Consider the following 12154-nt stretch of genomic DNA (forward strand, 5'->3'; position numbering starts at 1 on the left):
ATTTAATAGGTAAAGACAGTGATGAGAAGTACAGGACTCTAATTGTTTTGTTTAATTTAATAGGTAAAGACAGTGATGAGAAGTACAGGACTCTAATTGTTTTGTTTAATTTAATAGGTAAAGACAGTGATGAGAAGTACAGGACTCTAATTGTTTTGTTTAATTTAATAGGTAAAGACAGTGATGAGAAGCACAGGACTCTAATTGTTTTGTTTAATTTAATAGGTAAAGACAGTGATGAGAAGTACAGGACTCTAATTGTTTTGTTTAATTTAATAGGTAAAGACAGTGATGAGAAGTACAGGACTCTAATTGTTTTGTTTAATTTAATAGGTAAAGACAGTGATGAGAAGTACAGGACTCTAATTGTTTTGTTTAATTTAATAGGTAAAGACAGTGATGAGAAGTACAGGACTCTAATTGTTTTGTTTAATTTAATAGGTAAAGACAGTGATGAGAAGTACAGGACTCCAATTGTTTTGTTTAATTTAATAGGTAAAAGACAGTGATGAGAAGTACAGGACTCTAATTGTTTTGTTTAATTTAATAGGTAAAGACAGTGATGAGAAGTACAGGACTCTAATTGTTTTGTTTAATTTAATAGGTAAAGACAGTGATGAGAAGTACAGGACTCTAATTGTTTTGTTTAATTTAATAGGTAAAGACAGTGATGAGAAGTACAGGACTCTAATTGTCTTGTTTAATTTAATAGGTAAAGACAGTGATGAGAAGTACAGGGCTCTAATTGTTTTGTTTAATTTAATAGGTAAAGACAGTGATGAGAAGTACAGGACTCTAATTGTTTTGTTTAATTTAATAGGTAAAGACAGTGATGAGAAGTACAGGACTCTAATTGTTTTGTTCATGTAATTTGGTGAATACAGTATAGGAGATGTGAAATACACAAGTCAAATAGTTTTCTATGAGTAACTAGTATTTTATTAGGTTTTAAAACTGTTGCATTTAAAATGATTTGAGATAAATTTGTGTAGCTTAAACTTCTTCCTCTTGTATTTATATTTTGCAGTAATATTATTGGTTTTATCAGATATTTAAACTGAGATTTTGTATTGTGTTGTCAACGCTTAGATTGAAATAAAATATCCTGAAGTTTAATACTTGAAATTAATCTCCCACAATATACACCTTCAACGCTTATATTTTATAGTGTAAAGTGTTGTAGGAAAGATTCTTTTGTAGAAACATGACTTTATTTGTTGTCTATGTGATTTGCTGGTTATCAGAATTTTATTTTGGGTTTGGTTAACATCAAAGTTTTATTCTATCATAGCAACTGTTATGTGTCTAGAAAATTTTGTTTTACTTAAGCACAGTAAAATTATGAGACGTTTTGGTATGGGTAATTATAAATTGAAAACTTTTGGGTCAAGATCACTGAAATCCTGAGAGACTGGTGACTGTTTGAATGAACTATTCATGTTAATGGTACAATAATTTAATGCAGAAAGGAAACTAGTAAGTTAAAGGTGCAGAAAGGAAACTAGTAAGTTAAAGGCTACCAAGGGGTGAAATGCTCATTCTAGATAAGTAATTAATGGTAATTTTAGAAATGGATGCAAAAATTTTGGTGGGTAAGAAAATAAAGTTGATGAACACTGTTGGTAGGAGATGGTTAAAATGCTTGAGACACATTGCAAGGATTGTTTGGTATCTTTTGAATTTCACCCAAAGCTACATGATGGCTGTCTGCACCAATGTTAGAACTCAATGTACAAATAATAATTTTACTGGAAAGACTGAGGGTAAAATAGCAATAGGAAAGACAGTATGAAATGACACGCACTTGATGGATAGCTTCTGAGAGTAGTAGAAAATTGCATTAAATAACAGTCCACAGTAACCAACTTTAGAATGACATTTGTGAATTTTACTGTTTAAATCCAGGTTTTAGTAGCTGTGTTGGGCAAAGCACATATAGACCATTGCCTAACTTTGTACTTAGCTACAAACAAAACTTTCCAAGAGCAAGTGAATAGCAGTTGCAGAAGGATTAGTAGTTTTAAATAATATAGTAAAATGCCACATTTTAATTTTTTTTGTTTACAGTTTTGTTTTCTGAGCAATAGCATTTAATATTGTGACATGAATGGCACTAGCTTTATAGTACTTAATATTAAAGGTTCTTTTTTCTTGTAGTAGTTTAGATACATTCTGAGGACTGATAAGTTTGTCACAAGCTTAGTTTTGTTATTATTTGTATGGCAAGTTTGTTTTTTTTCAACTGGGTATAAATATTTGACATATTTAATGGCTGGGACTAATGTGGTATGATAAAATGAATAAGGTTAAAAATTAAATATGTTATGCAGATGTTTAACTCAAATTGTTGTTTTACTTTCTCAGGAAGTATCTGGTGCAAGTTACAGGTATGGTGTTCTTACTGCTGAGTTATCTTCAGGAAGTGAAGATTTCTGTATTATTTACTTTGAAGACTTTTCTTCTTTACCATCTGTCAAAAGGAAGAAGGTTAGTGTAACTTGTGTAGATGAATAATAGTATTTTATACTTTCACTAAATGGCCATCAGTCCTTCCAAAAGTCTTCCATATCTGAAATATGTGTGTTTCAGAGTAGTATTGATAACTTATGTTAATTTGTTCAGTACTTATCTGGTTTCCTATGAGTAATATTATATACCAGAAGGGCTGAAAATAATTGATTTTTGAGTATTGAAAACAGAGCATTTACTAAACAAATCTCTTCCTGAGTGTGATGTCATTTTAATTTATTTTCGAAAGGTTTTAATTTGAGTAGAATCAACCTGGGAATTAAATATAACAAGGTATTTAGTTTGTAAAGTTGATAATTATCCTGAAAATAATTTGATGTTGGTTTTACTTTGAAAAGACAGTTCATATAATTTGTAATAAATGTGTATTGGTCAGTGTAATTTCACGTTGTTTACATTTTGATACACTATACTTTGCCTGCTTCAAGAAAAAAGAAATGAATATTAATCAATTTGTGGATACATTTCCAGAAACATAGTGAAATAAGTTTGTATAGCAATTTTAATACATCAAAACAGCTGTTGAGAGAAAGTGTATTTTTGTAATGCGTTATTTGTAGGAAACAAGTTGTTTAATTGTAAAGGAAAGAATTATATTTCATATAAGATTGATGTGTGGATCTATGAAAGTATACTTAGCAGAAAATATTTTGTTAAAGTTTGAACAGCAACAAAAGTTAAAGATATGTTTGTAAGATTGTAAATATTGTTTAAATAGTGTTTTTTTTTTTAAAGAATAATAGAAAGTTTCTCAGAAACTTTTAATGGAGATGGGGATCCATTATTTACATTTTCAGGACTTTAGGTCACTTCTTGATCAGTCTGACTCAGAATTTTGTGATACACCACCACCTGAGCCTCACCCAAGTTTTGAGGAAAAAGTAGTGCTGGTTGAAAACAGCAACTGTAGTGTAGTATCTCGGGCTGAGGTGGTTCATCAGCTTAATGGAGCTGGACTACTGGTAACCACCTCTGTGGACTTTGTGGTATGTTCTTTGTCATGTTGCACAAAAGTCTAAAGCATTTTGTAATATTATTCTTGGTTTGCACTTGCAGTTGATAATTACTTAGTATTGGGCATAAATTGAACATTTTGATAATTACTTACTATTGAGGTGTAAAATGAACATTTTGATAATTACTTACTATTGGGGTGTAAATTGAACATTTTGATAATTACTTACTATTGGGGCATAAATTGAACATTTTACTAATAACTTACTATTGGGGTATAAATTGAACATTTTGAAAATTACTTACTATTGGGGCATAAATTGAACATTTTGATAATTACTTACCATTGTGGTGTAAATTGAACATTTTGATAATTACTTACTATTGGGGCATAAATTGAACATTTTGATAATTACTTACCAATTTGAACATTTGTGGTGTAAATTGAACATTTTGATAATTACTTACTATTGGGGATAAATTGAACATTTTGATAATTACTTACTATTGTGGTGTAAATTGAACATTTTGATAATTACTTACTATTGGGGCATAAATTGAACATTTTACTAATAACTTACTATTGGGGTATAAATTGAACATTTTGAAAATTACTATTGGGGCATAAATTGAACATTTTGATAATTACTTACCATTGTGGTGTAAATTGAACATTTTGATAATTACTTACTATTGGGGCATAAATTGAACATTTTGATAATTACTTACTATTGGGGCATAAATTGAACATTTTAATAACTTACCATTGGGGTATAAATTGAACATTTTGATAATTACTTACCATTTTGTAAATTGAACATTTTGATAATTACTACTATTGGGGCATAAATTGAACATTTTGATAATTACTTACCATTTTGTAAATTGAACATTTTGATAATTACTTACCATTTTTTAAATTGAACATTTTGATAATTACTTACTATTGGGGCATAAATTGAACATTTTGATAATTACTTACCATTGTGGCATAAATTGAACATTTTGATAATTACTTACTATTGGGGCATAAATTGAACATTTTGATAATTACTTACCATTGTGGTGTAAATTGAACATTTTGATAATTACTTACTATTGGGGCATAAATTGAACATTTTGATAATTACTTACTATTGGGGCATAAATTGAACATTTTGATAATTACTTACCATTGGGGCATAAATTGAACATTTTGATAATTACTTACTATTGTGGTGTAAATTGAACATTTTGATAATTACTTACTGTTGTGGTGAAAATTGAACATTTTGATAATTACTTACTATTGGGGCATAAATTGAACATTTTATAATAACTTACTATTGGGGTATAAATTGAACATTTTGAAAATTACTATTGGGGCATAAATTGAACATTTTGATAATTACTTACCATTTTGTAAATTGAACATTTTGATAATTACTTACTGTTGGGGTGTAAATTGAACATTTTGATAATTACTTACTATTGGGGTATAAATTGAACATTTTACTAATAACTTACTGTTGGGGTATAAATTGAACATTTTACTAATAACTTACTATTGGGGTATAAATTGAACATTTTGAAAATTACTATTGGGGCATAAATTGAACATTTTGATAATTACTTACTATTGGGGCATAAATTGAACATTTTGATAATTACTTACTATTGGGGTATAAATTGAACATTTTACTAATAACTTACTCTTGGGGTATAAATTGAACATTTTGATAATTACTTACTATTGGGGTGTAAATTGAACATTTTGATAATTACTTACTATTGGGGTGTAAATTGAACATTTTGATAATTACTTACTGTTGGGGTATAAATTGAACATTTTATAATAACTTACTATTGGGGTGTAAATTGAACATTTTATAAGAACTTACTCTTGGGGTATAAATTGAACATTTTGATAATTACTTACTATTGGGGCATAAATTGAACATTTTGATAATTACTTACCATTGTGGTGTAAATTGAACATTTTGATAATTACTTACCATTGGGGTGTAAATTGAACATTTTGATAATTACTTACTATTGGGGTGTAAATTGAACATTTTGATAATTACTTACTATTGGGGTGTAAATTGAACATTTTGATAATTACTTACTGTTGGGGTATAAATTGAACATTTTGATAATTACTTACTGTTGGGGTATAAATTGAACATTTTGAAAATTACTATTGGGGTATAAATTGAACATTTTGATAATTACTTACTATTGGGGTGTAAATTGAACATTTTGATAATTTGTATATTTGTCCACACTTGTTAAAGTCATACATTACCTTAAGTGTCAGAACATTATACTCATGAAATCAACATCCAAAACTGTTACCATAGTAAACTTATCGTGATGTTTTCCTGAAGACAAACAGGAAGACAATCTTCGCATGGTAAAATAACAGTATGATGAATTCAGTTTTTCAAGCTAGGTAACTTGTGTGTAAGGATGATACTATGTTTTTTGATGTATTTCAAAATTTGTGGTGCATATTGGAGGAATTTACACATTTTAATGTGAAGAAAAAGTGACCTTTACGCCCAGATAAATATAAAATAATACATTTTATTTGAACCAACATTTCACCTTTTGGCTTCTTCAGGGTTACTGTACATAACTGTTTAACATTAGAATATTCGTTAATGTATAAAACCAGGGAACATTACAAGCAGTTTTATAATTAACAAATAGTTATGTAAATTAACCCTGAAGAAAATGCAAAAGATAGATGTGTGTGTGTGTGTATTAGGAAAATGAGCAAACAAGGAAACATTTGATACCCTTGAGAAGCCTGTAAGTTGAAAGGTCTGATGTGTGTGTGTTTCTAGTTATTATAATTTTGAAAACTTGGAAAACCTATTGAAGGAAAAAACTGGTATTAAAAAATGATGTCATATAAAATTTATCTATGATCAGAGGAAGAAATGGAAACACTAAATTATGAAGTTTTGTTTCAGAATGATGTAAAAGTGAATAGCTCTTTAGCACATGAGATCAACATTACAGTGGCCTTAATCTCTCATGGTTCTGCCCGACGACTGAAGGTAAGTGTACATAGCTACTAACTTAATTTATTGTCATGATGTCCAAAAAAGATGCAGTTCAATAAGTCATAATATACAGTGATTAAAACCATATAACCTAAGAGTTTTGAAAGGTAGACCTTTCTTTTAGTTTGGCCTAGAACAGAGGTTCCCAACCGCTGGTTTCACAGGGGTGTTGGCAGGGGAGACGCCAGAGCCTTGTTAGAAGTAGCTTGGAATAACATTAATTTTATTTCATCAATTACATTTTCATGTCATGAGTGCCAAAAGGTTGGTAACCCTGGCCTAGAAGAAAAAGAAAAAAATCAAATTTCAAACACTGGGTTGTAGGGTTTTATCATTTTAACTTATTCTGTAGTCATGAATGTGTTTTATCCTTTTACCGTGAACAATGGGTGAGTTCAGCATGAAAAGTTAACCTATATATAAAATATTTTATAATGATTGGTATACAGATACAACAGTTATCAAATGATAACAAGTACAGAGATGTGAGTTATTTAAAGTTATTTAATGAAATTGCAACATTTTTTTTTACCCAAAATTATAAACCCTGTGAGACCAAGGGTATTTTACAAAGAAATAGAGTAGAGACTAGATTTTAACTAAACCATTACACGACAATAATGATCTAAAAGTTTAAAGCTACCAATGTAACTTTGATAAATGAATAATAATATTTTATATTTTCAGTAAACGACCATTCAACCTTTTGAAAGTCTTCCATATTTGAAGGTGTATTTGTTTAACTGAGTAGCACCGAAAATAACAATAAAAAAGAAACAGTGACGCTGAACTCTTATGACGATGAAACTTGGGTTTAATTACCTACAGTTGTAAAATACAGATAACTCATTGTGTAGCTTTCTCAATAGCAACAAGACAAACTTGCTAGATCCAGTGTGGCAAAGATCATAATAATAAAAGTACAGTATACTTTAAAGAACAATGAACATCTACATTGTATGTGAAAGCAATAGAGCATTTAAGTTGTTGATAACTACAGTCGACTCAACTAATACTGTATTTAACACTAAACAACAACTTGAAGTTGTAAAGCACACATGTAGATGAAGCAAGGAGTATATTGGAGAAACATGATGCTTACTTGAAATTGATACAAGTAAGTCTTTAAACAGCTTTAATTTGGTAGAAGCTCACTGGAATATCTGAACATTGGCTGGAATCCATCAGACAGAAGCAGATTGTTATATGAAATGTGTGATGAAAACTAATTAGTAACTGGCATTTAGTTATAAAAGAAAAAAATATTATAATTTCGTTTAAACTGATAACCATGACAAAGAATGTTATAACACGTTAATTAACTACTTAAACCAGAGCGGACACTCCCAGCATCTGTCTGAAAATCCCAATTTACCCATTAGATGGTAACAGCATCCAATAACATTTGTGTGTCTTTGTCTGAAAATTAATCCAAATCATATTGTTACATACAAAATTAAGAAAATATAATTTTTTAAAAGTATGATGACAATTATTAGAAAATGTGTAAATTATTCTGCCAGAATAACCAGGAAATTATGAGATTAAAGAGATAAACTTTGAAACAAAATAGATAAAACAGTTGAAATAACCTGATAATCTGCAGTAGTTTGATAACTTGTAACTTAATGTTATCAAACAGTTGTCATTGTTCACTTACTTTTCCTTTTGTTTTTAGTTGACCTGAAATTTAGTTTAGAGGGCTAAAACTTTGTGTAAATATAAACTGGGGTCAGCTGAAGCTGTGAAGTAATAGAAAGTATAGATGTGATATTTAAGTCAAATTAGCTAGCCAAAGAAGGAGAGATAAAAATATGAGGAACATTTTTTCTTTTAGTCGTTACTACTTTTACATTTGTAGAAATAAATATAATAACTGAATGATATGAAACCGAAAGGTTTTATGTTTCAGAAATAAAAAAAATCTGAAAAATAAAAGTAAATATTTCTTGATTGACAGTGCTAAAAGAAGAAAGAAAATTTTATTAATGAATAATAAATATCATTGTTTTAAAATAATTTGTGTGTGGAAAACATTGTAACAAAGTTGAGCTACCAGAGTCACAGAACATACATTAAAGTTCATTCATTAACTTTATTTTTAAGTTTGAATTTTATTATATATTTTAAACAATGTTTTAGACATCAGAAGAGTCTTCAACGTGTAATGTTTGATATTAAGTGTTTCAGAATATTGTGAGGTGCTAACGAGAACTTGTTTTGTTTATCTTCAGAACTTCAGTGTTTCAGAATACTGTGAGGTACTAACGAGAACTTGTTTTGTTTATCTTCAGTGTTTCAGAATACTGTGAGGTACTAACGAGAACTTGTTTTGTTTATCTTCAGTGTTTCAGAATACTGTGAGGTACTAACGAGAACTTGTTTTGTTTATCTTCAGTGTTTTAGAATACTGTGAGGTGCTAACGAGAACTTATTTTGTTTATCTTCAGTGTTTCAGAATACTGTGAGGTACTAACGAGAACTTGTTTTGTTTATCTTCAGTGTTTCAGAATACTGTGAGGTACTAACGAGAACTTGTTTTGTTTATCTTCAGTGTTTCAGAATACTGTGAGGTACTAACGAGAACTTGTTTTATTTATCTTCAGTGTTTCAGAATACTGTGAGGTACTAACGAGAACTTGTTTTGTTTATCTTCAAAACTTCAGTGTTTTAGAATACTGTGAGGTACTAACGAGAACTTGTTTTGTTTATCTTCAGTGTTTCAGAATACTGTGAGGTACTAACCTTGAGAACTTGTTTTGTTTATCTTCAGTGTTTCAGAATACTGTGAGGTACTAACGAGAACTTGTTTTGTTTATCTTCAGTGTTTCAGAATACTGTGAGGTACTAACGAGAACTTGTTTTGTTTATCTTCAGTGTTTCAGAATACTGTGAGGTACTAACGAGAACTTGTTTTGTTTATCTTCAAAACTTCAGTGTTTTAGAATACTGTGAGGTACTAACGAGAACTTGTTTTGTTTATCTTCAGTGTTTTAGAATACTGTGAGGTGCTAACGAGAACTTGTTTTGTTTATCTTCAGTGTTTCAGAATACTGTGAGGTACTAACGAGAACTTGTTTTGTTTATCTCCAGAACTTCAGTGATGATATCAAGGTTCTACTTTATGCTCCCGATTCCTTTAACATTGATTTTAGCCTTTTTCTCATCTGGGCTGTGGCAGTCTTTACTGTTGCAGTAGGATCATTTTGGTCAGGACTTGTTCGGCAGTCACTGTAAGTTCACATCAGTTCAGAACCATTTATGTTTTTGTTTTCTAATTTGTCAAGTTTTGACCAGTATAGACCAAAGGTTTTTTTAAGTTGCTAAGATATATGTAAGAACTTGTATATTTAAAATTTTTCAAACCAGTATTATGTTGAAAATACTTAATGTTTTGTTATACCCTTTCATTAAGACATTTACTTAAGTATCAAAAATATACGTATCTAAATGTCACCCCAGTATTTAGTTCTGTATTTCTAACAATAACGTGTTTTACTGTTTAATTACCTGCATTGCTAAGCAGTCACTTGAAGGAGGTAACCAAATTACCTGGTCCAGAAAGAGAGCATCATGGGAAGCCTGAAAGAGCAACCGAACCGAGGAGAGTTCCATGAACGCTTTCACCAGTTCTCGCTGCTGTGTTTGTCCTGTGTATGGGTGCAATGCTACTGTTGTTATATTTTTCTATGATTACCTAGGTAATTTATTTTTCTTCAAAGTGACTAAATCTTACACAGATTACTTTCACAAATTAATTACTTCATTTATTTTCCAGATTGTAACAATTTTCTTGTCATTTGCCAAAAAATGTTCATTACATTCAGCTTGTATTTTCTTAGTTTTGTATGATAGTTTATATATTTTGTTATCAGTATCCAGACGCTCCACCCTTAATCACTTGAAATTGTTTTGAGGCCAGTTATTTCACTTGTTTTATAATTACTGACATTTGTAATTATCAGAGTTTTGGTTATTGTCTAGTGAGTAACTTTCTAAATCAATCTAAAAGTTTGTATTTGTAAGGTAATAAGTCATGTGGAACTACTTGTATAATCACTGGGAGATGTTAAGACTTGTGAAGTTTTTAATACATGCCTGTGTATAAATATATAAATATACATAACACTTATGTATATGTAAAACGCTCGTTAGGGTTGAGAAAATATTTTACATAGAAGAGCGAACAACGTTCGACCTTCTTCGGTCATCGTCAGGTTCACAAAGAAAGAGAGAGGTGACTGACCGAAGCTGACCGCATGTTTGAAAGGGGTTGTGTAACTGAGTGTCGGAATGTAGAGGGCGGCTTAGATGTTTGAATATATAATTTTATATTATTTATTTTATTATTATTATTTATTATATTATTTTTAATATAGATATAAAGGTGTTCCTTTGTATTGGTTTATTTTGGGTTTAAGTTGTTGTATAAGTAAGGCTTCTTTAATTTTGTGTTTGTTTATGTTTGTTTCTTTATTTAGTATTTGAGTGTTTTTTATGGTTACGCTTGTGTTAATTTGACTTGCAGTGTTCAAAAAACGTGTGAAGGTGACTTTTATGTTCATTGAATCTGGTTTCCATTTTCTACTTGTTTCTCAATATAGAAGTCGTGGCAGTTATCACATTGTATTTTATAAATAATGTTTGTGTGATGTTTGTCAGTGTAGTTTTACATGGTATAGACCTCAGTTTTGTGCTTGGGTTTTAATAAATTTGGTATTAACTGGAATGTCATATTTTTGGTATGGTATGCATATATGGTATGCAGCAGTATATGGTTTCGAGATATATTTACTTTGTTGGTTGATTTTGCTTTATGTCTAGGTGTGTGTGATAATGTATTCTCACGGTTTGTAGAGGAAACTTATTGATGTTGATGAAGTATTGTTTTATTTTGTCTAATTCATCGTTAATTTTATCTGGTGAGCATAGTTTTATGGCTGTGTTTATTTGGTTTCTTAGTATGTTGAGTTTTTGATTTGTTTTATGTACTGAGTCCCAAGGAATGTATAGTCCAGTATGGGTGATTTTTTCTCGGTGGATTTCTGTTTTAAATTGTGTATCGCTCTTGTAATTTTGAGTTAAGAAATGATATTTGATTGCTTCCTTCTTATTCACATGTGAAGTTGATGTTAGGATGTATAGCGCTAATGTGATTGAAAACATTAAGTATGTGTTCTGTAGATGTGAATCTCGCAATCGTGTCATCTACATATCTGTACCAGTATAGTGGTGGATGTAATGCTGTGTTAATTGCTTGTGTTTCAACTTGTGTCATAAAAAATATTGGCTAGAACTGGTGATACTGGGTTGCCCATGCTTAGGCCATTTGTTTGTATATAGTTGTGGTTGTTGAACATGACACTTGTCTTCATCGTGGTGAATTCTATGAGGGTTGCTGGGAATGTCTATAGATGGGTTAGGGTCTTGGATGTAGAGTTCTAAGGCTATCTTGCAGGCTTCAGCAGTTGGAACTTCTGTAAAGAGGGATATAACATTGAAACTGGCCATTGAAGCTTTATGATTAAGTTGATTAAGATTAGACTTGAAATTTAAAGTCTTTGATAAATGAGCTGGCTGATGTTACATATTTGGAGAATGTCTACCAAGATTGTAAT

General features: G+C 30.2%; 1 protein-coding gene across 1 annotated transcript in view; it reads left to right on the forward strand.

Annotated features, from left to right (window-relative positions):
* LOC143242296 (signal peptide peptidase-like 2B) overlaps window positions 1-10237 on the forward strand; it is a 28140-nt gene extending 17903 nt beyond the window's left edge. The window contains exons 3-7 of the mRNA XM_076485658.1: window positions 2365-2487; window positions 3327-3515; window positions 6444-6530; window positions 9630-9769; window positions 10063-10237. Coding sequence (XP_076341773.1) covers window positions 2365-2487; window positions 3327-3515; window positions 6444-6530; window positions 9630-9769; window positions 10063-10153 — 630 coding nt within the window. The 3' untranslated portion in view covers window positions 10154-10237. The remainder of the gene's footprint in view (window positions 1-2364; window positions 2488-3326; window positions 3516-6443; window positions 6531-9629; window positions 9770-10062) is intronic.
* The last annotated feature ends 1917 nt before the right edge of the window (window positions 10238-12154 follow it).

This window comes from Tachypleus tridentatus, unplaced genomic scaffold, assembly GCF_004210375.1.
Source record: "Tachypleus tridentatus isolate NWPU-2018 unplaced genomic scaffold, ASM421037v1 Hic_cluster_2, whole genome shotgun sequence".
NCBI classification, from domain to species: domain Eukaryota; kingdom Metazoa; phylum Arthropoda; class Merostomata; order Xiphosura; family Limulidae; genus Tachypleus; species Tachypleus tridentatus.